Source organism: Pan paniscus, chromosome X (genome assembly GCF_029289425.2).
Source record: "Pan paniscus chromosome X, NHGRI_mPanPan1-v2.0_pri, whole genome shotgun sequence".
Taxonomy (NCBI): Eukaryota; Metazoa; Chordata; class Mammalia; order Primates; family Hominidae; genus Pan; species Pan paniscus.
In genome coordinates this window covers 107668204-107694251 of record NC_073272.2, presented here as the reverse complement: position 1 = coordinate 107694251, position 26048 = coordinate 107668204, and the positions used below count along the sequence as shown (strand labels likewise).

The following is a 26048-nucleotide window of genomic DNA, read 5'->3' as shown; positions in this document are numbered from 1 at the left end:
AGACAGCAAAAAATCTAGTTGAAAGATTGGAATTGTGTACTTTGAACCATTTTTCATGTTAGCAGTGAGATACACCAGCCTCTTAGACAGACTTTGAATCTGAAGTTTTGTGGTAGAAGTACAGGATGAAGGTAGTTTTGTAGATATCTTTTAGACCAGAGGTCTACAAAGTGGACCACATGGCCTTTGGCTTGTGGCCTGTTTTTTTTTTTTAAATAATAAAATAAAAAGAAAGAAAGAAGAAGAGTATAAAACAGAGTTTAGATATGACCCAAAAGGCCTAAATTATTTACTATCTGGTTCTTTTCATAAAATTTTACTAACCTCTGTCCTAGACAAAGGTTCTGTCAGTGACCTATACCTGTGAGGGGTGAAGCAGCGAACTCTCCATTACATGAGTTATTTGTGGTTGTTCAGACTAGTACTCTGAATAGATGTAAAGTATCTGACTTTAACACATTTCAGACCCATTCAAACCCTTTCCCTTTACAGACTTCTGGCTTGGGGATTGGGAGGGCATACAGCTCTGAATCAGAGCACCCGGTCAAGGAATGTGTTTTGCCCCTTAGTACAGCCAATTTTTCCATAGAAAAAGCCACATGGTTTCAGGCTCTTGCTGTCCCATCCTCTATCTGATCAGATAATGCAATTAAAAAGACTATAAGTGTGTGTATTTCTTCAATTTTTTAAACTATTTTACTCAGGGGCTTCCTGGTCAGAAAGGATCAAAAGGTGACCCTGTCCTTGCTCCAGGTAGTTTCAAAGGAATGAAGGTAAGAACCTGTAAGTCAGATAGCTGAGTAGGCTATAAGCTGGGTTCCCCAGCATTGGGCCCCACCTCCAATGAAAACATTTCCAGAACTAGCATCTGTGTCTCTATTTAAGGAGCAGACCAAGCTGGATTCAAAAGAATCTGGAGCTTTTTGTGGTGGAAACATTGACATAAATGTTTGCAACTATACTGTCAAAGAGATTTGCTCTGCAGGATCTAGACCAAAAATAGGAGACAGATCAGCAAACAAACAGTTTGCATGGGTATCATTTTCTTTCACAAACCAAGACATTTCCTGGAGGCAGATACCTTTTATCTACTCCAGAATCCTTGTTGTCTGTATTCCTTGGTTTGAAGCCATGTATGTCTCTGCCCATCTCAACATGGCCTTTAGCCAAAGATCCTGGTTCTGCCCTTCTCTGTCACTACACACCAACACATCACCCTAGCTGGGCCCCTGGATGTCTGCAAAAATTGCCCATCAGCCCTGAAGCTGGCTGGAAACTTTCTTCTCTTTCCAGAATTGACAAGAACCTTCTGTGTTCTTGTGACTGTGTTGCCTGATATCCTGCGGGGCCTAAGTAAACCCTGGCTCCAAATGATTGGCCCTATTCCCTTGCAGAGCGGGACAGGAGTCCATCATTTCCCTGGTAGCAAATGAGAATGTATGTGCCCAACATCTGAGGAGAAGATGCACCAAGTTCACTCAGCTAATTGATGGCACTTTTCTGTCTTCCATTAGTGCATAGAGCCTGGAACATTGGAAATCACTTTGGAAGGCAGTGATGGGGGTGGGTGGCTGGAGAGCCGGACAAGATTTAGTGTATGGGCTTCTAACTATAGATGCCATAGTAGAAGATAGAATGTTTGAGTTGGAAAGGACCTCATGATTGTTGGACTCGTATTGCTCATTTTACAGATAGAAAAACTGAGGTGTACTGAGGCTATGTGACTTGCTCAAAGCCAGTTCACTAAAGAGCTAAAACTCAGGCAGTGCTCTTTCCATGCTACAGAGAGCTGATTTTTTACTGTAAGCCAAGTGGAGTAAGACTAGCAGGTGTCAAAATTTGGTCATTGTCTTAGAAAACATTGATTAAATGGCTTTGCCAAATATCAAAGAGACCCTGGATCCAATGGAACACAACAATTTTCACAAGATGGTTATATTACTGATTCATGCAGTAACTAAAGATGCAGCAAAGTAATTAAAACATAATCAGAGAGTGTATGCTCTGTTGATTTTCCCTTGAAATGTCCGATTTGCATCGTATACATATGGGCACAGAATCTTTGGGGATGAAGGCACACAGGAAGGTAGCTTTGCTTTCCTCCAAAAGGAGTAGGAAAATCACCAGCCCACAGAAGTAGTTTCTAATTGATAAGTACCTAGCAAAGGTGAAAATTAATTAATCCAAGTAAAATGTGAAATCCTGTTCAGCCAAGGCTATAATATGTGTCTTCTACAGTCCAGATTTTTCTTACAGAAAAAATAAACAATCTAAACAGTCGAATATGTCCAATTCATACATTATTTAAAACACAAGACTTTGACAGAGGAGGCCCAAGGTTCAGAGATGTGTTTTTGTCCCTATAAATGTTAGGTTAGTTATCTGAAATATTGCAGGCTTAATTTATTAAACTCTTCAGTGTCCTGCCTTTGTTTCTCAGGGGGATCCTGGGCTGCCTGGACTGGATGGAATCACTGTAAGTTGTTATTTATGTGTTGAGCTCTCAGTGTTGACTAAAAATCACTAATGGTGCATTTTCGTTCTTCTCTATGATGTTCTAAGGTCTTTGTAGACCTCAAGGAAAATCTAGACAGTTGAAGTAGAATGGGTCACAGTATTGACATTTTCCAAATGAGAAAGCACTGAGAGGATGAACTGTCCACTGTCAAGTTGCATGACAAGCAGGCTTTCAGACTTTAGGCCAGAGACATGTATTCACTGGGATGTACTTTCCCCGAGGAATGTATTTTGCCTTTCCTTCAGCAAGCACTTACTAAATGTTTTCTGTGTGTCGAGTGCTGTGAGTCAATCAAAAGAAGTAGAGCACATTGCTTTAAAAGGTATTCCACACAGAAATTCCATTTAGGGACTCTTGATAATGGTGAGTCCATGTAAGGCTGTGAGTTATGTTAATAAGAGCATTATTTTTCTTTGAGATTCCACATTGTCATCACTTTTTTTTTGAAACAGCTTAAGAAAAAAACGTTTCTTTCCTCTTCTTTCTTTCCCTTTCCTGTATTCACTCTTTCTTTCTTCGCTCTATCTTTTTTCAGTAATCTCTGAGACAATGTAGACACAGTCCCTGCCCCCAAGGGTGGGAAAAACTAGTAGGAATGTGGCATAAGAATTCCACAGCAACTTAGAGGAAGAGATGCCATTCACTTAAGGATATGTCATGTGAGTCTTTATGTCTAAGAGACAGAAGGTAGCTTGTGAGAAGTGTGAATGGTGTTTAGCTGGCAGTGGGAGGAGACTTTCTAAATAGAGAGTTACGGAGTTTCATGAGAAAAAGTAGGCAAAAAAATGGGATGTGTGCAAGCACACACAAAAACAGAGATGAATAAGGACCAAGGCCATACATATTCCCTAGGGCAAAACAATTGGCTTAGATAGTGTATTCATTAAATTTACAGAACAACATCCACTGTACTTGCTGCATAGCTTCTCTTAGGTACTTGTTTTCCTGCCCACAAAGGCTCAATGTTTGTCCACATACACAGGCATGATATACAAACTGCTTCAATTTGGGGAGAGGGCATTTGGTGGCTAAGATATTTGTGATCAGCAAGGTGATCACAGGTGGCTAGTTATTTTCAAAACAATGTTCAGACTATCATTTATTTCTGGAGGCCCTTTGAACCCCTCCTTTCTCTTCCTCCTGTCTGAGTTCCAACCTTTCTTACCCTCTCCGCCCCTTATCGAGGCCCATGTCAAGTTATTCCTGCTCCACAATTGGAAATGGACCCTTGCATTTCACCAGACCATTTTTCTCTGGTGATTTCACTGTCTTATGTTTAACATTGTTGTTATTTGATTCAAAAATTTTCTAAGTTCCCTTATGATTTTTTCTTTGACCCATGGAATATTTAGAAGTGTGTTGCTTCGTGTCCAAATATTTAGTAACTTTCCAGCTATCTTTCTATTATGGATTTCTAGTTTGATTTTATTGTAATTAGAGTGAACACTGTGTTATTTCAGTTCTTTTAAATTTGTCAAGGTTTATTTTATGGTCCAGCATACAGTCTATCTTGGTGAATATTCCATATGCACTTGAACAGAATATGTATTCAGCTGTTGCTGGGTATAATGATCTTAAAAATATCCATTAGGTCAAGGTAATGGATATTATTGTTTGGATCTTCTATGTCCTTCCTGACTGATATTTTTGTCTAGTGTTTCTGTTCATTATGGAAGGAGGGATGTTAAGATGTCCAACTGTAATTGCAGATTTGACTGTTTCTACTTGAAGTTCTGTTAGTTTTTGCTTCATGTAATTTGAAGCTCTGCTATTATGTGCATAGGCATCTAAGATTGTTATGTCTTCTTGATAAATTGACCTATTTTATCATTTTGAAATGTCCTTCTTTATCTCTGATAATATTATTTGTCTCGAAGTCTACCTTATCTGATATTAATATAACTTTTGCTTTTTTAAAAAATTTTTTGTTTTTTTTATAACATTCTAATAGGAAAAATTTCAAATATAGAGCAAAGTAGAGTGAATTTTGCAATGAACACACATACCATTAATATTTTACTATACATCATCCCTTGGTATCCATGGGAGATTGGATTCAGGACTTCTCATGGATACCCAAATCCATGAATGCACAAATCCCTCGTACAAAATGGTGTCATATTTTCCTGTAACCTATACACATCCTCCCCTATACTTTTAATAATCTCTAAGTCACTTATAATACCTAATACAATGTAAATACTATGTAAAAAGTTGTTATACTGTATTGTTTAGGGAATAGTAACAAAAAATAATTTGCGTATGTTCCATACAGATGCAACCATCCTTTTATAAAAAAAAAATTTCAATCAGTTGGTTGAATCCACAGATGTGGAACCCACAGATACAGAGGGCCAACTGTACTTGCTTTATCCTCCTTCTATCTATCTATCCATCCCTCTCTCTGTCCATCAATCCATCCTATTTTTAAATTTTTATTTTAAGTTCTGGGGTACATGCACAGGACGTATAGGTTTGTTACATAGGTAAACAACGTGTGCCATGGTGGTTTGCTGCACCTATCAACCTGTCACCTAGGTTTTAATCCCAGCATGCATTAGCTATTTTTCCTGATGCTTTCACTTCCCCTACCCCACCCCCCGACAGGACCCAATGTGTGTTGTTCCCCTCCCTGTGTCCATGCATTCTCATTGTTCAGCTCCCACTTATAAGTGTGAACATGCGGTGTTTAATCCATCCTATTTTTAATGAATGTCAAAGTAAATAGTAGACAAGAGTTCAGTTACTCCTAAATCCTATAGCATGCCTATCTTTAATTAGACTTCAATATTTGTTTGCAGTTCTTTCTTTTTATATAAAATTTACATACAATGAAACACCTAACTCTTAAGTGTATGTTTGCTGAGTTTTGACAAATGCATACTTGTATGTAATCCAAACCTCTATTCAGGTATAGAACATTACTATCACCTCAGAAAGTTCCCTCCTGCTCATTCCCTGTCAATCTCTGCCCCAATTCGCCCCAAAGGCAACCACAATCCTGATTTTTCTCCTTTATGCCAGTCCTAGAACTTCATGTAAAGGGAATGATATAACCTCTAGCCTTTTGGGTCTGGCTTTTCACTTAACACAGTGATTTTGAGATTAATCCACATTGTTTCATATATCAGTAGTTTGCTACTTCTTATTGTAGGCATTTATTCCACTTTTTGAATCTATCAGAGTTTATCCTTGTATCATTGGACAACTGGAACATTTCCAATTTTTGACTATTATGAATAAAGTTGCTATGAACATTCTTGTACAGTTCTCGTGGACATACATATTTTCATTTTTCTTGGAAAACTGCCTTGCTTTTTGAACTTGGTAAAAACTTGCCTCTCTAGGGCCAACAAGGAGCACCCGGATTTCCTGGAGCTGTAGGACCTGCAGGACCACCAGGATTACAAGTAAGATCAATTTAAGCCTAGTTTGTGATCACAGTGTTCACATGACTGTTTTCCATACATACTATGGATTCAATGTAAACCTGTGTAATTTAGGTCCTCCTGGGTGAGCAAGGGCAACCTCCATTCTTGGAGGATTAAAGTAAAGCATGCTCTTGCGAGGAGCTATTGGAGTTATTTATCAGAGTCTATCTGACCATCCAATCTGTGCCTCTAAAGCCTCCCACCCTAGCTCAACCTAAAGTATAGCCCAGGGGTGGCAGATCCCTGACACATTTCTTGCCACCTTCCATTTCCTCACCCATGACAGGTATTGCTAATTAATCATACCACCATCACTATCACCCACCCTGAATACTGAAGAAGCTTCAAATTCCTTCCTAACACTGCATCTTGGGCAGCTCTACCTACTTACCCATTTTTCTGACACAAAACCTGTTTATCATCACTGGTAGAGGAAAAACATAGCCAGTCATCTATGTGGTTCTGGGAAAGCTGTGTCCCCAGATTGTTCTCTCCAGTGCAAGAAATCCCATTACTCAGTACTTTGGCTTAGCTTCACCAAAGGTCATCATTTTAAAATTTCTGGCCTGTTGGGAGGAATGACACATGAAGTCTTCACTACCTTAGCATTAATGTGATTACCAGGTCAATTTGGGGGATTTCAAAGGAGATAAAAGGGAACCATAGGAAAGACAGCTAGAATCTACTATGCCAAAGCAGGAAAGATGGCTGAGTTACTGGGGAGTGACTCTCAACATGCCGTGTTCTTTTTGACTGAAACTAACAAGTGCTAACTCTTTCTTATTTTTAAAAAAAATCTAGGGTCCTCCAGGGCCTCCTGGTCCTCTTGGTCCTGATGTAAGTATACTTTGTCTTAGGGCATTTTGCTTCCTACTCCTAAGTACTCTGGATTTCCCAGAGAGATACTGGTTTGGTTAACCCTACTTTCCGGTAAAAAAGATTGCATTCCAATTTAAGTTCCCAGAGCTTATTTAGTAATCGATTTTGTTTTTCCTCCCTGTATCCCTATTCCCTAGGGGAATATGGGGCTAGGTTTTCAAGGAGAGAAAGGAGTCAAGGTAAACAGCTTTTAAAAAATACAATCTGCATTCCATATGCTGCAAGAAATGTGTCTGATTACACACATGTGCCTGCTTGTGTAAGAGGATTTGTTTTTTCGCCTTGGGAAATGAATATTTCCCAACCCACATAGATCCTCTGGTGGGATCTCTTGAGGGCTACATGTGTACATGCCACACATGGGCTATTGTGGTTCTTTTCCCTTCAAAATATTGTTATTTCCCTGCTTCCTACCTGTGAAAGGTGTATGTCTTACAAACATATTCCCTTGAAATAGATTCTTTCTCTTCCTTCCATCTGGGTCTTTCCTTGGTGTTTTGTGTATTCTGTTGCCTTCTCTTTCCTTGTCTCTGCTTCCCCTCTTCTCTCTACCCTTTCTCCTCCTCCCCCTCCTCCACTTCCTCCTCCTTTTCCTTTTTGTCCTCCTCTCTCTCTGTATCTCTCTCTCTCTCCCCTCTATCTCTCTTCTTTAACCTCTCTTTCACCATTCTCTTTTATTTCCCTCCTTCTCTCATTTCTCTCTTTACAAATTGCATTGTGATTTCAGAGCCTCAAGCGAGGCTGAGAACTTGCCATTCCCACTCTTCTGTTACAATTGCACTGCCTTCTGAAGGAACAACTCTTGCCTCCAATGTTCTCACATGAACATCATTGCCTCTGATTGTGCTCTTTGCAAGGATTAGACCACTTAGAGTTGGATCATTGTTGCCAAGAGGTAGCCATTCACCTCGTTCTGACTCCTTTTTTAATCTCTTCTAAACATCCTTTCATAGCAACCATGAACTTAAAGTTTCCTTCTATCCATCTTGCTCTTCCCTCTGCAGTGCTGGTACAAAATTCATTGGTCGGGCTTATAATTCTTCTCACCCTTTGGCAGTGAGAGTTTTGTTTCCTCATTGGCATGAGGGTGAAGAGGCCAAAGTAAGAGACAGTTTATTTGTGAGTTACATCCAGAGGACAAACCCCCGCTCTGGAAAAACGGTCGGTGTGATTGTCACTTTGCTTAATGTTCCATTTGATCTTACAGGGGGATGTTGGCCTCCCTGGCCCAGCAGGACCTCCACCATCTACTGGAGAGCTGGAATTCATGGGATTCCCCAAAGGGAAGAAAGGATCCAAGGTAGTGAACATTTAAGAATAGGAAAAAATTAATAAAACTTTTCCTATAATTATAATACAAGAACTTAACTCTAATAACCAGACAATACTGGAAGAATAGAGGGTTCTGGGTAATGGATTTTTGTTTAGAAGTGAGAGTAAAAAGCCTTCTTTGTTTTGCCCCTTATGAAAAGCTTTCTTAAAAGGCTGAGTATGTTTCTTGGTGTGTAGGTTTGAGTGTGCCTGGGCATCTGAGTATTCATTTAAGCGCTATTTTCTCTGTTTTAGTGTTGCAGATTCAATTTTTGATATGATGAATAACATAAACATTAAATAGTTGTGTTTTTCCTCCTAACTCCCAACCCTCTCAATACTTATGGTGTCCCCAAAGTACTGTGACAGAACACATAGGGTATGAATGGTTGCTCTTGAATTATCTTTTTAAAGAAGTTATTTGCTCTTAAAACTTGACCCTGAAAATAGGATATACTGTCACCAAGTGGTGACAAGAGATGCCCTAATTTACCGGATCTGAACTACCAAGGCTTACACTATAGACCTGTTTGACTGAAATATTTTACGATCTGTATTTTTATGTGAGTCACTGTATACTACCTACATGGTTGTAATTGAATGGTCATGTACTGTTAAGGTGTGCAGATATCTTTCAGTAACTTGCATTTCCTGCCAGGGTTCCTTTAAGCTTTGTGATTCGGTTCCCATGGCCAAGGGGCCTAGGCAGGGAAATGTGTTTAGTCTCCTTTCTTTAAATTTGTCTTCGTGGAAGCTGTAACAACTCCAAGCCCCTCCAGGTTTACAGGAAGTAGTCGTTGATTTGGGAATGGTCTGGCAACATAAAAGAGATTGTCTGCTTCCCTGATCATTCCCAAAACTTAGGGAGCTTTTCCATGGCACGTATAGATAAATTCACATATCAGGGAATGACAGATCAGATGGTTATGTGTCCCTATCAAAATTGTAATTGTTACCCTTTTCCCAAAACTATGGATTTCTCTGCTGCCTCTAATTTGCTATAGGAAATTGTACTGAACAGCTTCTTCCACTAGAAAGAAAACAGACAATCATCCTTTCTGTCTCCCAATTAGCCTCAGTATTTGACATTCTGTTTTAGACAGTTATGGTCCATAATCCTTCTCCCACAGCAAAGAGCTCCATGAACTAAGACATCCTGGTACAGCTGCTAGTTAGGGAGCCTGGGGAATCTGCACCACTCTCTGCTACCCTAATCTTGATACTTCATTGGTTCCCCACTCCTCAGTCCAAGTACATGTGGAGAGCCATCCTACTGTGTGTTCACTGCTTCCTGATGCTACTTACTAACCTTGGGCTGATTTTCCAGGGTGAACCAGGGCCTAAGGGTTTTCCAGGCATAAGTGGCCCTCCAGGCTTCCCGGTAAGTCTCTCTATTTGATCAATATGTATTCAAGGGTCTGATTGGACAAAAGCTGTAGCAATAGAAGGCTAACAGAAAGACCTCTTCCCATGGATATTGTAGAGAATGCCACCATCTTTATTATTAGAAGGTATTTAAGGAGATGTTCTTGTTTCTCAAACACATGGAGACGTAAGCATGGTTCTCCATGAGGCTGTATACCTTAGAGGTTATTAGCTCAAGCTCTATAGTTAAAACAGACCTAGGCTTGACTGCTGATTTTGCCAGTTTCTAACTATGTGAACCTGGATAATTTCTTAACTTTTCTGAGCCTCAGTTTCCTAACCTACAAAAAAGGGGAGAATGATGGGGTGGTTATGAGGATTAAATGAGATAATATGCATGAAAAGGGCTTACTACATGTCTAGCACTTATTATTCAGTTAATGGTAGCTAAACTTAGTAATCCTACCTCCACTTTCATATCTGCCTTTCTAGCTTAGATCCTTACACTCATCAGTTACCTTTTGAGGGTCCCTATGTGCCAGGCATTCTGCTGGACTTGGAGGTTACAACAGTAACTAAGTAAAAGTCCCTGTCCTTGAGATTACATTGTAATGGGGGAGTGAGGGAAAAAACAAACAAGAAACCAGTAAACAGATGAATCTATAGCAAGTTCATATAGTGGTTATATAAGTTCATATATATAAAAGATGAAAGAAGGGTAAAGTGATGAAATGTGGATGGGGAACAGGGTGGTCTACTTGGGACAGAGTGGTCAAGAAGGGCCTTTCTGAGGAAGTGATGTATGAGCTGAGACCTGCATATTATGAGAGAGCACGTCTTGTGAAGATCAGAAAGAGGGTTTAAGGCTGAGGGAACCGTAAGTGCGAAGACCTTGAGGTTAAGAAAACCTCAGTACTTTTGAGGAACAGTAAGAAGGTAAGTAAGTGGAATAGAGTAAGCAAGGCTAATAATTCCAGACAGAGAAGTAGGAACCAGATCTTGGCTACCTTCATAGGTCAATGTGGTGTTTTATTTTTAATGTAATGGGAAGCCGTTCAAAGGCTCTGACTTGTATTGTTAAGATCACTCTGGCTGTGGGAGGAAGGGGAGAGGGAATGGGAAGGGTGGAAGAGCAAACACAGAGGGTATTGCAGTAGTCCAGGCAAGAGATGGTGGTGGTGACTTAGACTATAGTGACAGCAATGGAAATGGAAAGAAGTGGATAGATTCAAAATGTAAAAATGTTCAACCTTGTTATTAGGGAACATTTCAAACATTTACAAAAGCAGAGAGAATGTCATAATGATTCCTCGTGTACTCATCACACAGTTTTAATAATTAGCAATTTATGGCCAATCTGAAGCAAATAATAGACATATCATTTCATCACAAATACCTCTGAATATTTAAAAGGTAAGGGCTTTTTAAGACATAATGACAATATCATCATCAGTAATTTGTGATCAGTAATTAATATCAGTTAACAAGGCAGAATTCAAATTTTTGATTGTCTTATAGGTATATATATATTTTTACAGTTGCCTTGTTTCAATGAGAGGCCAAACAAGACCAATACATTACATTTGTTTAATGTGTCTTTTAAATCACAAGATATGTTTTGAAACAGCTGACAAGATTTTCATGGATTGGGAATAGGGATCAGTTGGGAAATGGATGAATCAAAGATGACTAGGCCTGCCTGTGCTTGCTGGGCCAGTGGGGATAGATGACTCCATTCCTTCCCTACAGTACTTTGAAATAGTTTGGGTCTCTCTGGGTGGCCAGAAAGCAGAGCCAGTGGAGCCAGTGGCACAGGTTCCTTCTATGATGATTCTTATTACTCCATAGAAATAAAGGGGGCATGGAGAATCATCTGTTCAATGCACTTGATTTTAATCACCTCTGTATCTAATGAACCAGAAAGGAAGAGAACCCTAGTGTTGGAGACAGAACACCCAAACTTTAGACCCAGCCCCTGCTCTGGGACTTTGACAAGTCACTGAACCTCTCTTTATATCTGTAATTTGACAATGGTCATATTTATACTTTTTATTAATAGAAAATATTTCTACATATTTATAGGGTACATGTGATATTTTGTTACATGCACAGACTGTGTAATGGTGAAGTTAGGGTATTTAGGATATCCATGACCACAAACATTTATCATTTCTATGTGTTGGGAACATTTCAAATCTCTCTTCTGGCTACTTTGAAATATACAGTACATTGTTGTTAACTGTAGTCACCCTACTCCACTATCGAACACTAGAACTTATTCATTCTGTCTAACTGTATGTTTGTACCCATTGACCAACCTCTCTCCATCTCTCCCCCCACCCCACACTCACACCATTTCCAGCCACTGGTATTATTCATTTTAATTTCTACCTCCATGAGATAAATTTTTTTAGTTTCTGCATATGAGTAAGAACATGCATATAGCTACTCTTTTAAGACCCAACTAATAATGTATGCGAAGTTTCTTTACAAAATATAAGGCTGTCCTGTTCAATAAGATAACAGCCAGCCATGTGTGGCTACTGAGCCCTTGAAATGTGGCTGATCTGAAATGAGATGTACTGTAAGTATAAAATACACACCAGATCTCAAAAACGTAGTATGAAAAGAAATCTAGAATATCTCAGTAACATTTTTTACTTGTGTTAAAATGACAATATTTATTATATATTTGGTTAAGTAAAATATATCATTTAAATTAATCTCTGTTTACTTTGCTTTTTTAATGTGGCTACTAGGAAAATGAAAATAACATAGTAGCTCACATTATATTTCTATTGGACAGTACAGATATAAAGTACTTTGCAAGTGAGTTTGGGAATAAGGTTTTCACCTTTCTTTGTAGAGCATTTCACATAGATTCTAGCCACCTGGCATTGTCCCTGTGAGGTAAGCAAGGTGAGCCAGGCTTATCTTCCTTGTACTGATGAGGAAACCACAGCCTCAACAGGTGAAGAGGTTTGTCCAGAATCACGCAGCTAATTATTAGCAGAGCTGAGATTGAAATTCAGCTTTCTTGAATTCTAGCCAATTTGGTGGCTTTTTCCCCATACTATACTGCCCCCTACAGTCCAGTGTGCTCTAATCCCTGCCGTGGTGGGGTTTTTATCTGTAAATCTCTGAAAAGGATTTTATGATCTCCTCTGGTGTTATTGGCTTCACTGGCTCACACTGCCTCCCTCCCCTTCCCTTCCACATCCGAACCCAGAGTATTTCCCCTGCTGCAATTTCAACCCATTCCCTTTTGTCCTGTAAAAGAAAGAGACTGACGACAATGCACGGTGATAAATTGCAGTACCATTTCAAACTCAGTATTTCCAGTGTTTCAGAGTGTGGGCTGAAAAATAGAAACCCCAGTTGATTGTAAAGACATCAAAGCTAGAAAATAACCCCTTTACATAGAACAGCATGTTTTCATACGGTGGGAATTAAGAAACCAGAGTTCTCAGCCCACTTTGGTACAGATTCAATGTGTGACCTTGGCCAAATCAGGTAACTCCTTCAGTCCTAATATCTCTATCTGTTTAATGGGAACATTCGTAGGTACTTTATATGAATGGCTTATGACAGAAAAGTTATGAGGAGAAAGGTGGTAATGTATTTGTGATACTCTGGGCTTTTCAGAGGAAATGTGCTTCTCAAATCCAAAGCCTTCACATCAGCTTTCAATTATCCACACTCACTGAGAAACAAGGCAGCACTGAAGACAGAAATCTCTAGGGAATCCAAAATGTTCCTTTTAACTATTTGTTTTCTTCCTATATGAGTCCAAATCTTTGTAAGAGACAAAGTGCCCAACCTGACAGATTTGCCCCTTACCTTCTTTCTCTTGGCCCCTCTGCAGTGACCAAACATCCCTGATTTTCTGGCTCAGTCCTCACCTCACACATTTTATCCCATTGTCTCCAGCAACACACTCACACTTGTAGGCCACAGGTCCTTCCATGGAGGTCATCAGAGAGAATTGTATATCCATGTGCCCTCTGTTCAAGGGACTAGCAAACACAGGGGAAGGCAAAAATGGAATAGATGAGGGGAGGGATAAGAGAAGAAACTGGCAAATCCTGAGGTAACTATTGAGTAGGTCAATAGTTACCCACACACCTACCCAGTAGGGGTAACTACTAGGTAGATGGGGTTCTTCAATTGAGCCTCCTGAGAACCAAAGAGCATCAGGAGTCCAGAGCCCAGGAGAGCAGGCCTGGAAACAGTTAAGCTAGCCCCATTGAGGCTTTCCAGGCCATGGGTAAGTAGGAGTGTGGGAGCAGCATTTGCAAGATTACTCATGAGGAGGACTGACTGTCACGGGGCCAGTCCCAGGGCATCTTGCTAGAACAGCTTGTTCAGCAGGGTCCCTGTACAGTGCCTCCCTATTCTGGGAGACAAGTTGAACCTACAGCACAGCCAGTGTCTTGCCAAGCTATTTATCTTTTCTTGGCTCTAACCCCCACACAAATTTGTCTTTTTTTTTCCTTTTTCCTTTTTTTTTACATATTTATTTTTGTTCACACTATAGCATAAGCTCTCAGGCCCTCTGAGAAAGCAAGACTCTTCTGCTTTCTGGAGAAGGAGTACAAGGCCCCCTTATATTTACAACTGAGGGCAAGATAGATGGGGGCACAAGATGGTTCCTGAACATCATTTCCTTCACCCTTTGCAATAGTTTTGTTCTCTTGGCTATTATTCCATTCAGTTCAACAAGTATTTACTGGACCACCTTGTATGTGTTCAGACTGTAGTAATGGGCCTTGGAGAAAGATAAAAGAGAGTGTAATATAGGTCTCATGCTTACAAAACTTTCATATGCAACCATTCTTTGCACTTTAAGAGTTTGGGGCAGCATGGGCTGCCACAGATTTCATGGACAGGTCAGAGAAGGCTTCCTGAAGCGTTTGACCTCAGAAGCCAATAGACATTCCACCAAGTCGCAGCATGCCTTGGTTTGATGCAGAAAAACTCATATTTTAAATAAGTTTGCATTCAGTTTAACCCACGAGCCTTTCACATTAGAAATTTAATGTAGCATGAAGGCTGAGCTATTTGATGCACAGTTATATAAATGCAGAAAAGAGAACAGGTAAGTACGGGACCAAAGCCTGCTTTGAATTGGATCCTACACACACACACACACACACACACACACACACACACACACTCCTCCCAATAAAAAGACAATGAAAACAACCCACATTAAAGAAACAAAAACATGACTAGCCAAAAGGAAACAAAAATGAAAAACCCTGGGCCCAGAAAGCCAAGGGGTCCTCAACCAGCTTTCAGTACTCATGGGAGTGCATTGAGTATGTATGTAAAAGGAAGAAAAAGCTACAAATGGGATTTGAGCAGGTGAGCCAGGTCACATTAAAGGGACAACAGATGTTCCACAACATTTAGTGCCTTTTCTTCATTGCCTTCTTTACTTTCATAATAAGCCAAGATGTTGTTTGCTAAATCTATGCTCCAAAAAGTACAATTTTAAACAACAACAAAGTGGCCTCATTTAAGTTTTCTGTGAAAAACATTATTCACTTTAGTACTGAACTATTCTGTATCTTGGGGGCCCAGACATTTGCCTTGGACCCAGAGGGAAGTTCTCTCTTACTCACTCTGCTTCTTGGAGTTCCTGCTTTTCCCTAGAGAATCCCCAAGTCATATTCATGGCTACAAACCCTCACCTCTGATGAGCAGGGCAAGAGGGCTTGGAGACCATCTCACAGTCCCCTTTGGACTATCTCTAGGGCCAGGCAAGAGCCCTACAGTCCCAGTACAGGAGCTGCAGGGTTTCAGTCCGTGCCTAGATAGAAATACTTCTTCCCACTGAAAAGGATGTTGTGCTCATTATGTCTCCAAAGGGGAAAAGCTCTTGCTCTTCCCCCTAGTATCAACCCCCAAGAATTTGCGTAATCCTCCATTTGTGGGTCAAATCATCAAGTTCCTAGATGATAGAAGGCAGCTTGTTTTAATGGAAAGGTCCCCGGAATGAAAAACACAAGATATGGCTTTCTCATTCATTTTTAACCCATCTAGATGTTGGTTTCCTCATCTGTAAAATCAACAAGGTTAGATATTTAATCATTTCTATGCTGTTAGCCCATGATACTATAAATACATGGAACAGTGTTGTGGGTAGGGGGAGACATTACTTCTAGAACCAAAAGGGAACCTTGAATGAATGGTCCAATTTATATTCAGACCCTATGTGCTTCTCAGGCAGTGACAAGAGACAGCATGGTGAGCCTCCCTAAGGGGAGAGTGGAGCTTAATTAAAATAGCCTCCTTGCTTTGGATGAAGCCAGGAGACCGACAAGAAAACAAACGTTATAACTTGTGGTTTCTTTTTTCATTTAGGGCCTTGGAACTACTGGAGAAAAGGGAGAAAAGGGAATCCCTGGTTTGCCAGGACCTAGGGTATGAACCTCGAATGTTACTTGCCTGGGTCTGTCAAGTCATCTAGTCCATTTTCTTTCCTGTTTGCTTCTTTATGTTTTGCAACTTGATTGCCACCTAAGCTTCTCGTTTCTCCTCAACCCAATGGCAGGTTCCTAAGACCTCCTTCTCTCTTAGCCCCATTCCCTTGATTGAATGGCTCCCTTGAAAAGGAATGAGGCACCCCCTACTCTAGGTGGCTCCTCAGCCTATTTATCTCCTTGCTCTCATGTATCATTGTCTTCTGGGCTAAAGAATGATAGCAAGAAAGAATGATTGCTAAAGAAAGCAAGGCAAGTGTTGCCTTGCTTTCATTCCATTCTATTCTGAGGGAATTGAGCAGGGAAGTGGCACAGGAATGGAAGAAAGAGGGCCAAGTGCAAACTTTATAGGACAGAAACAAGCCTGGAAAGTTCTAGAACATAGTGAGTGATGTTTGGAGTCAACAGTTTCCAATAATAATCTCATTTGAAATGGAAAAATAACTATTAGCCTCTCTGATTCCTAGCTTCGGGCACTTAGGTCTTGAGCTAGAAGCAGTGGGCCAAGCTTAGCCTCAAAGAAGTAACATTTTAGAGAATTGTGTTGTTAAGTTGACTATGAAGTTTATTAAGAGTCTTTTGAGTATTCAGCCATACTTATCCATTACCCTGCCATTTCTTTCTCTACTTTCCCCCGCTCCTTGTCTTGAAAATACATATAATCACCAACAAAGAATGCATTTGAGGTGGAAGACGAGGCCCTCCCATAATCTGTTTAAGGATCTCCTGACTTGGAACGAATACAGACTAAGTATAATACCACCCAGCCTTTCTATCAAATTCCACCTACTACTTAAACTGTTTCCATTTATTTAGATATTAAAAAATGCTCCATGTGGCTATTTAGCCTGATGGATTAGAGCTTAGAAAGAAGTCATTAGGCCGGGCGCGGTAGCTCATGTCTGTAATCCCAGCACTTTGGGAGGCCAAGGCGGGTGGATGACTTGAGGTCAGGAGTTCGAGACCAGCCTGGCCAATGTGGTGAAACCCTGTCTCTACTGAAAATACAAAAATTAGCCAAGCGTGGTGGCGCATGCCTATAGCCCCAGCTACTTGGGGGGCTGAGGCAGGAGAATCGCTTGAACCCTGGAGGCGGAGGTTGCAGTGAGCCGAGATTGTACCACTGCACTCCAGCCTGGGTGACAGAGTGAGACTCCATCTCAAAAAAAAAAAAAAAAAAAGTCGTTAAGCTAGGTCTAGGAACATTCACTTACCTGATTTTAGGAGCTGCTAAATCCTGAACTCAGTTGGATAACTTTGTTATATAAGTCTAGTGGCTTTTTCTAGGTAGCCTATTGCTGTTTCTAAGGTGTAACTATTTTCTTTACAGGGTCCCATGGGTTCAGAAGGAGTCCAAGGCCCTCCAGGGCAACAGGTATTTTGGTTAATATCATTAAAGCCTTGGGGTATAAAATCCCAATCAAAAGTCCCCCTTGCTTTACCTAACATGGCCAAAGGGAGACATTACTTATAATGCAAATTGTTCATCTCCCTTTTTTTTAGTATAATCTTAGCCACTGTCCTCTTTTCTTTTCACTCAAGAACATGGGTATCCAGTGTCAAGTTCAGTGCCTTGCCATGCCATGCTGTGGTCATACATCTTTGGCATGCTGTCAGGGACTAGCAAGGCCAGCCTGCTTGTATCCGTGTCTAGCCTTATGGCCCTTGTACCTCCTAATATGTAAATTGGCTACCTACTGCCATATTGTCTTCTGGAAGATTTTACAGCTTCCAGAGTCAGGTAGAAGCCACATATACCCTGCAATGTCATCCAAGATCCCTGTGCCATTTGCCCTAGCTTAATCCAAAGACCAGACTCTCTTATGCTCTCATACTTTCCACTTAGTGGTAACTATGTTTCTGTCACAGGGCAAGAAAGGGACCCTGGGATTTCCTGGGCTTAATGGATTCCAAGGAATTGAGGTAATGTTGGGAAGTGAAAAATCCAGGGTTGGTAGGTAGAAGAGTGAATTACCACAAATGTCTGTATATAAGATGAAGTATTTTTAATATTTTGACCTTTTAAGTTTCAATTTTTTCTTAAGAAATGCATGTAATCTGCTTTGAACACACAAAGCTGCTAATGAGCATTTCTTAGATACTACTTGATCAGTGGTAAACTAAGGGGCAGGAGCTGGTGGGAGCAAGTTCATCCCGAAGATGAGGAAAATTTTATTCATATTGCTTAGAATTGCCAACTGTTGGTTTCACTATTGTTTTAAATTCTCTACAGACAATGCATCCCCTTTTTGCCTACACCTGGAGCATATAACTGCCACCATCACACCCTGAATATGCCACTGTATGTGTTTTTGGCACCTAAATCCCTCTTTGGGGAGTATTAGAATTCCTTTAATTTCCTCTGCCTGATATCATCCACTAACAAGGGTTGTGATGGTAGTAGAGGCCCAGGCCTGTTGAGAGTGGAAAAAAGTTAAAACTCTGTTCTCTCCTTAGCACTACTTAGGTACAGCCAAGGCCCAGAGCAGACTGTCCTTGAGTAGAGTTGCAAAATAAAATTGGGATCCCTTGTCCTTGACAGGTTTCCAATTGAATGTTAGGCCTCTGGCCTGCTTTGTGTCACCTTCATCTTAAATTTATGGGACTTTGAAATTAACCTATGGACTAGTTGATCTTGAAAATCCGGGGTTATAGAAGGAAGAACCTTTCATTTTCCTAGGGATGGGCTTTAATGGCACATAGATCTTGGGTAATAAGGAAATGGAAATATTTGTGTTTAATGTACTTAATCTTTGCAGGGTCAAAAGGGTGACATTGGCCTGCCAGGCCCAGATGTTTTCATCGATATAGATGGTGCTGTGATCTCAGGTGCAACTTCTCATTAATTTGAGTGGAAAATAAAGACAGGAAGTTAAATCCTATATCCCCTGTAATTATTAAAAGGATACTTTGTTAGTTACTCGATTGTTGCTAAACTTGACACACCCAAGAGCCCCTCATGGCTCCTGAGCTTGGGGAATAAAGCTATCTCCAATCTCTTGGTCAGAGAAGCCAAGCCCAGCACCCCATTTTTGTGTTCAGTCCGCTAAGCCTAGGATTTGGGTCTGCCTGGGCCTGAATTTGATGAAAATGGTTCTCCTGGCAATGCTTTGGGAAGGATTGATAACCACCTCCAAGCTGGGCTGACTTCAGTTTGACACTATGGAATACTCAGGGCCTCATGTAGGTGATTCCATGTATGCTTGAGCTTGACAATTTCATAGGAAGTGGAAAAGTACCTTTGGTTAGGGGAGCAAATGGCTGAGAGCCCTCAAGAGTATGATGCTTAGAAAGTCTGTCTTCACCTCTCCTTGTCCTAGTTATTTTGTGTGCCCAACTCTTCCCTTTACCTTCTCCAAAGACTGAGATGCCCAGTATCTCCAGCTACCTCTTGTTTGACCAAAGGCTTCTACTGTAGTGACTCTTCCATGGATCTTCCAACTTATCCCTCTCCTCTCATCCTCTAAGGCCCATGCCCTGTTTGGTATTAATATTTGACAGTGGCTTCCTGTGTACCACTCCCAGGAAACATATATGTATAACGTAAATAGTGGACTTCAACATCTTAATCCAAATGGTAGACATTTTAGGCATTACAGCAGATTAGTGGTAGAAGAAGAAGAAGTACTTACCAGAGCTTATCATGAAAGGCAGGCCTTGGCCAGAACAATTCTTAGTACACTAATTTTGGCTCCAGAAGGCCCCTTGGCTCCAGAAGACCCATTATCATGTGAGGCCATTAGCATTAGAGACTTGGGAAAGGCATGAAAGGCACTTCTAATGCCAGGACAGCTCCTGCACCTCTTCTTGGGCATTTTGTAGCATCTGTGGGCCTCCTCTGTCTTTATTTACTATTTTCTTTCATTACAATGCCAGGTAATCCTGGAGATCCTGGTGTACCTGGCCTCCCAGGCCTTAAAGGAGATGAAGGCATCCAAGGCCTACGTGGCCCTTCTGGTGTCCCTGGATTGCCAGCATTATCAGGTGAAAAAAACTAACCCATTTCCTACACAGATCAGTCCTCTATACACTGTGGTTCCCAGCATTCCCTTCTATACCTCTGGGTCGGGGCACACACCTAGCCAAAGTCAAACAAGAGGTAGACTGTAGTCAGTAGGTTCCCAACTGCCAGCCCAAGGCTAACGTATGTGGGGGTAGTGAGGGCCTGGGTGAGCAGCTTTTGTTTTTGGCTTAAATAATGTATCATAGCTGGACAGGCAATCCTAGACTGTCACTGAGGTTTGCAGCAACAAGAGGAGTCCTGGGTTGAGTTGCTGGAGCTGTGTCACCCTCCTGTGGATGTGCCATCCCAGCTGATGCTTGCCAAGAGGGGCTAGCAAAAGCCCAGAGGAAGATTTGTACCCAGAACCTTGCTGTAGGATTCAGCCAGGCACTGAATGGTCCCAGGATCTTGTGGGTAACACTCTTGAACTAATTACATCCATATGTCATTCTATAGTGACATGTGGGAAAAGGGCATGCCAGAGTCTGGGAGGCAGTGATGCCCCAGATATAAAGTTCAACTTTTACTTTTAAAGCCGCCAGTTTCTAAATTCCTTGGAGATGGGCTGCTGTGAGGATACCTATGTTTTTAAAGCAGCCACCTGGAAATGGTACAGCTGGCCCCAGGACCAACTTGGGAAAAAATCAAGAAATGAAAGGCTAGAGACCCAGATTTTCCTCTCAGGTTTGCCACTGAGAAATGCTGGGCCCCTGATCATGTTTCCTCTCTTCTTTGGGTCTCTGTTTCCCAAGAGGTTAGGCTAATTGATCCCTAAGGATCCTTCTAACTCTGATACAAGAGAAGGGCAAATGCTTCCCTAAATTCTTCCTTGGATTTGTTTCCAACATATGCCACAGATAGGAATACTCCAGAGAGTGGGGTGATATAATGAGCATTTGTGTGTGGGCTTATTCTTCCAGGTGTCCCAGGAGCCCTAGGGCCTCAGGGATTTCCAGGGCTGAAGGGGGACCAAGGAAACCCAGGCCGTACCACAATTGGAGCAGTTGGCCTCCCTGGCAGAGATGGTTTGCCAGGCCCACCAGGTCCACCAGGCCCACCTAGTAAGTTACTCATTTCTCTTTTTGGTCTCAAGATTCAGATGTGATCCAGACTGCAGAACAGTCATGATTTTTGAGGGGGCATCTCACAGGTGAAACAGCTAAGCCAGGATACATGATAATTGCAGAGGGGCAGCCATGAAGGCCCCGTCGTCTCTGAGTCAGATCCCTGCCTCTACCAGTTATTGATAGCAGCAGAGTGTTCTCCATCAAGGAACAAGCAAACTAGGGCCTAATGCCTTCCAAATTTTGTACCCATTCCCACTCCATCTTTCACTGTTCTCAGCCCTTAAGCCTTTGTTTTTTCAGCTCCTAAAGAAGCAGGATTGGTTCTTTTGAGCTTGCCCTGGTCCACAAGGCTCCAATGGGGTGGTCTGAGAGACTGAGAAAAAAAGAAGCCAAGCCTGGACCCTCGAGGTGGCTGCTAAAAGCCTACACAGGGCTTATCCTTCTTAGATCTCCTACTTGAGTGTGAGATTCTAGATTCTGAGAGAAAAGCTGGAAATGTTGCCCAGAATGTTTCTTTGTACCTTAAAGCCCATGTCCACTGCGGCTTGCACCTCTTTCCTCTTTTGTCCTAGGGGAGGTTTCTGGGGTAGACATTGGGACTGCTGAGTTTTGGAAGCTACCTTGTTCATTCCTCTAACCCCACTGTCTAATACGGTGCCTGGAACATAATGGACATTCTGTAAATATTAGTAGAGTGAATTGAGCCAACAGAGGTCCTGTTGACTCCTTGCTGCAGATTTGGGGTCCCGGTCTTGAATTTTATTTTTTTGTCTCTGCTCTGTTGTTCAGCCTCAAGGACTTGGGCCTTGGTGATTGAGCTGCTGTGTTGAGTCAGGGAAGTCATCAGGCTTATACAAGTTGCTAATCCTTTATCTTTTTTTTACCCAAAGGTCCAGAATTTGAGACTGAAACTCTACACAACAAAGAGCCAGGGTTCCCTGGTCTCCGAGGAGAACAAGGTCCAAAAGGAAACCTAGGCCTCAAAGGAATAAAAGGTGATTTTGTCCCCTTGAGTTTCTTGGTCCTCCAAACTCCTTAGAGAAGGCTTCCTGGGGAATGAGAAAACCAACAGCCTCGGGAACCTAAACAGAAGCAACTGTGGATCTTGTTTGGGGCTTTGATTATAGGATTGTTAGAAGTGCTATATTTGGGTCTCTAAGACTGAGGCTGGCAATGGAGGTCACACAGGACCAAGTTGCTCACAGGCTTCTTTTTCTTTCTCCTCCACCTGCAGCCCAGGCTGTTAACCAGTGCATACTGCTACCCCTCCCAGTTTGCAATACCAAGGATGTAAGCCACTTATTACCTTCAGCCTTAAGCAAAGTGCTCTAAACAGGTCAAGACCTGGGACTCTGAAAAACCCAACTGGCTCCAGGAAAACAACCCTAGCCCCCACTGGTGTTGGAGAACTGATCAATGACCACAGCTGCCTTTGGGTCATTTCCCCCTTCTATCACTTACTCTGAGGGGAAGATGCTCAATAAGTCAATTAATTATGGTTGTGGCCTAGGCCAGGGGAAGGAAGAAGTGAAACTACTGACTGAAGAGGGGTTTTGGGATGGCCTAGGGTTCAGTTATTCAAGATCTCTAGGAATGAACTGCTTTCCTCAGCCTCAAACAGAGATGTTCTAACTTACTCCTCTCCTTTCTCATTGCTCTGTCATAAAATGTCATTACCTAAGTATATAGAGTCTGGTTAAGAAATGCCTGAAAGCTTGTTCTCTGCTATTCAGGTCCCAGGAAAACTATTTGATGGAAAAGGGCATTAAGTTAACTTAGATGTTAATTTTGGCCCTTACCTAACTCACTACAAAGCTGATGTATTTCTTGATACCATTCACAGTCCTAAAAGAGGGACATTTCTGATGCTCCCCATTCTGTATTTCCATGGGGCTGAAAGATTTTCTCTAAGTATGGATTAGTGATAGGGATTATCAAGCTTCATTATACATGAGAATCACCCAGGGGAGGCTATTAAAAATTAGATTATTTGGTCTGGACTCCTGAGACTGATCGATTAGGACTGAAATAGGACCCAGCAAGCTGCCTTATAAATAAGCATCACAGATGACTCATGCAGGATCACAGTCAAGAAACACTAATCTGAAGAACAGACTATTCTCTTAGAGTTTTAGGAATCATCAATTTTCTTAAAGTAAGAAGGGGCCCTTCAGAATCTTAGGGAAACTCAGGGTCACCTATGTTGGCACCAATTCTTATTTTCCAGACAATAAGCATGGAAGATATAGGGAGTTAGAACATAGTGCTAGTGACTCCTTGATACCTCTTCAAAGGTGCTTTGCTGAAATCCCTATCATTATTTATTTGGCATTTGTCTCAACATTTACAAAAATATGTACACATTTGTGTCATATGTACCAAAGTCAGGGGAAAAGACATTTTGGTAAAGAAAATCTTTGAGCGGCTTGAATTCCAGACTCTCAGCTGGTTAGTAGAGGTCAGTGGTTCTCAACTATGGCTATACTTTAGACTCACTGATGGCTGAGCCTCATCCCTGACTAACAAAATCTGAACCACTAACACAGACATACTCTGCTGGAGAGTGAACCAAGTTCATTTGAGTGTGTTCTCTGCAAGCCTTCAGATTCCCTCTATGGAGTTGTTCAAGTCACAAATAACCATGATCAATTCTTTATTCTTCTTGGAAAAGAATGATCCACTTCGTTCTATGTTGTCTTTTTCTCCCAGGAGACTCAGGTTTCTGTGCTTGTGACGGTGGTGTTCCCAACACTGGACCACCCGGGGAACCAGGCCCACCTGGTCCATGGGGTCTCATAGGCCTTCCAGGCCTTAAAGGAGCCAGAGGAGATCGAGGCTCTGGGGGTGCACAGGGCCCAGCAGGGGCTCCAGTAAGTCTTGCCAAACTTTGACCCTGAGGAAGCAATGGAATCTTTCAAGTGCCCTTCAATCCCCCCAGTTACTTTTCTAAAGCACATACAAGAGAGATGGGATTAAAACAAAGTTTTGGGGTTTTGATCTACAACATGAAATCTGACTATAGAGTCTCTTAAAGTCCTTTCTGCTTTAACCTACCTATTTTCCCTTTTCTCTTTCCACAATTTCTTCCTTCCACAACATTGTTTACCTTTGCCTAGCAATGTGCTGGCCCATGAAGATAAAATAGGAATTAAGGTGAGGTTTCCATCTTCAAAGATTTCAAAATTTACAAAAAGTGCAGAAATAAATGGGCAACTATTATTCAAGATTACAACATAATCAGTGTCTAGAACAGTGCCAATATGTACCCAAGGTTCTGCTCTAAGTCATAATGCTAGGTGCCGGAATTCTATGAAGTCTACATCTTCTGACTACTCCCTCTTCTCTCTTTGTCAGGGCTTAGTTGGGCCTCTGGGTCCTTCAGGACCCAAAGGAAAGAAGGGGGAACCAATTCTCAGTACAATCCAAGGAATGCCAGGAGATCGGGGTGATTCTGGCTCCCAGGGCTTCCGTGGTGTAATAGGAGAACCAGGCAAAGACGGAGTACCAGGTTTACCAGGTCTGCCAGGCCTTCCGGTAAGTTGATCATTCCTAGGTGATTAGCTCTGCAGATCTTCACACCTGACTTTGTTGGGGGGTCTGATGGCCACTGGACCATGAAACAGGGAAGAACAGAGTCTAGAGGACCTTGCCCTGCCTCTGCCACTGAAACTTTTTGCTTTTTGCTTTTCCTTTATGTAAAGTGGGAATCATTTTCTCAGAATGGATCATTGTCTCATTTGATAAATGCTAGTAACACCTGACCATATGACTTAAAAATACTTCAGCTTCTCAGTGACTTTTCTCCTCAAGTAATCTAGCCACTTTCTGTGATCTCTGGGGTTGTTATTATCCTGCTCATTTCTTGCCCTGTCTCCTCACCCCTATCCAGAAACTTTTGCGTTGTTAGATCACCCAGAGTAGACAAGATTCATATCCACTAACTAAAGTCAGAGGAGACTGATAGATAAACTATGGTGATGATAGATAATTTTAACAAAACACAAAGCATTGGTCACACTGGCTACCTCTTTCTTGTAGTCAGAGGACTGTCCAGATAAATCTCTGAGTTGAATTTTCATTCTTTGTTTTATGTGTTGTCTAGGGTGATGGTGGACAGGGCTTCCCAGGTGAAAAGGGGTTACCTGGACTTCCTGGTGAAAAAGGCCATCTTGGTCCACCTGGCCTCCCAGGAAATGGGTTACCAGGACTTCCTGGACCCCGTGGGCTTCCTGGAGATAAAGGCAAGGATGGATTACCGGGACAACAAGGCCTTCCCGGATCTAAGGGTGAGTCATAGAATCAGATGGCTTTGGACTTGGAAATTTGACCCCTTGTAGAGTGGTTATGACTCAGGTGCATGAAATGTATCATAAGAAGGGACTTGTCTGACCGTAATCACTACTTTCAACCCCCTGAAGGATTTGCATGTGAAAAAAAGTATTATAATTGTATTGTGGTAAGCTTAGGGGGCAGAATAACATAGATTTCCACTCTACTTCGTGAAGAACTTCCTACCAGAGCAGTCTGAAAATGTAACAGAGCTACCGAGGGAGGTTATGAGCTCATAATCCCTGGGAGAGTTCAAGAAGAAGATGGATGACCACTTATTGCAAATGTCATCAAAGCAATGAGTGGGAGATTGGACAAGGTGCCCTCTAAATTGTGTGGTAATATCATCAGCTGGGAAAAACCTTTCCTCAACTTATGGAATCTCAGATTGGGCAGAAATCTAGTTGCTTATAGTGTAATCCCCCATTTTATCCCTTAACTCCTTCCTCTTTATATAACTTCTTTTTCTACTTGAATTTTAGAAATTATGTGTAACAGTCCTGCTTATAGTTTATGAAGGTGCTATGCTAATAACTAATCTTCTTCAATACAGCCAGAACAGCTGTTCATCCCAACTTCTGGGTTTCCACAACTTCTATGCTTCCATTAGTGACACCACACTTATAATAATCTGAAGTTTAAAATTTTGAGATTATC

General features: G+C 41.5%; 1 protein-coding gene across 2 annotated transcripts in view; it reads left to right on the top strand.

The window, feature by feature from the left end:
* COL4A6 (collagen type IV alpha 6 chain) overlaps positions 1-26048 on the top strand; it is a 283270-nt gene that overhangs the window by 226537 nt on the left and 30685 nt on the right. For both annotated transcript variants that reach the window (XM_003819690.4, XM_003819688.4), the window contains exons 7-23: positions 705-773; positions 2441-2476; positions 5866-5928; positions 6751-6786; positions 6966-7007; positions 8036-8128; positions 9467-9520; positions 15874-15933; positions 17323-17367; positions 17862-17915; positions 18752-18821; positions 19869-19976; positions 20916-21056; positions 21953-22057; positions 23772-23932; positions 24417-24596; positions 25165-25348. In XM_003819690.4, the coding sequence (XP_003819738.1) occupies positions 705-773; positions 2441-2476; positions 5866-5928; positions 6751-6786; positions 6966-7007; positions 8036-8128; positions 9467-9520; positions 15874-15933; positions 17323-17367; positions 17862-17915; positions 18752-18821; positions 19869-19976; positions 20916-21056; positions 21953-22057; positions 23772-23932; positions 24417-24596; positions 25165-25348 (1501 nt within the window). The remainder of the gene's footprint in view (positions 1-704; positions 774-2440; positions 2477-5865; positions 5929-6750; positions 6787-6965; positions 7008-8035; positions 8129-9466; positions 9521-15873; positions 15934-17322; positions 17368-17861; positions 17916-18751; positions 18822-19868; positions 19977-20915; positions 21057-21952; positions 22058-23771; positions 23933-24416; positions 24597-25164; positions 25349-26048) is intronic.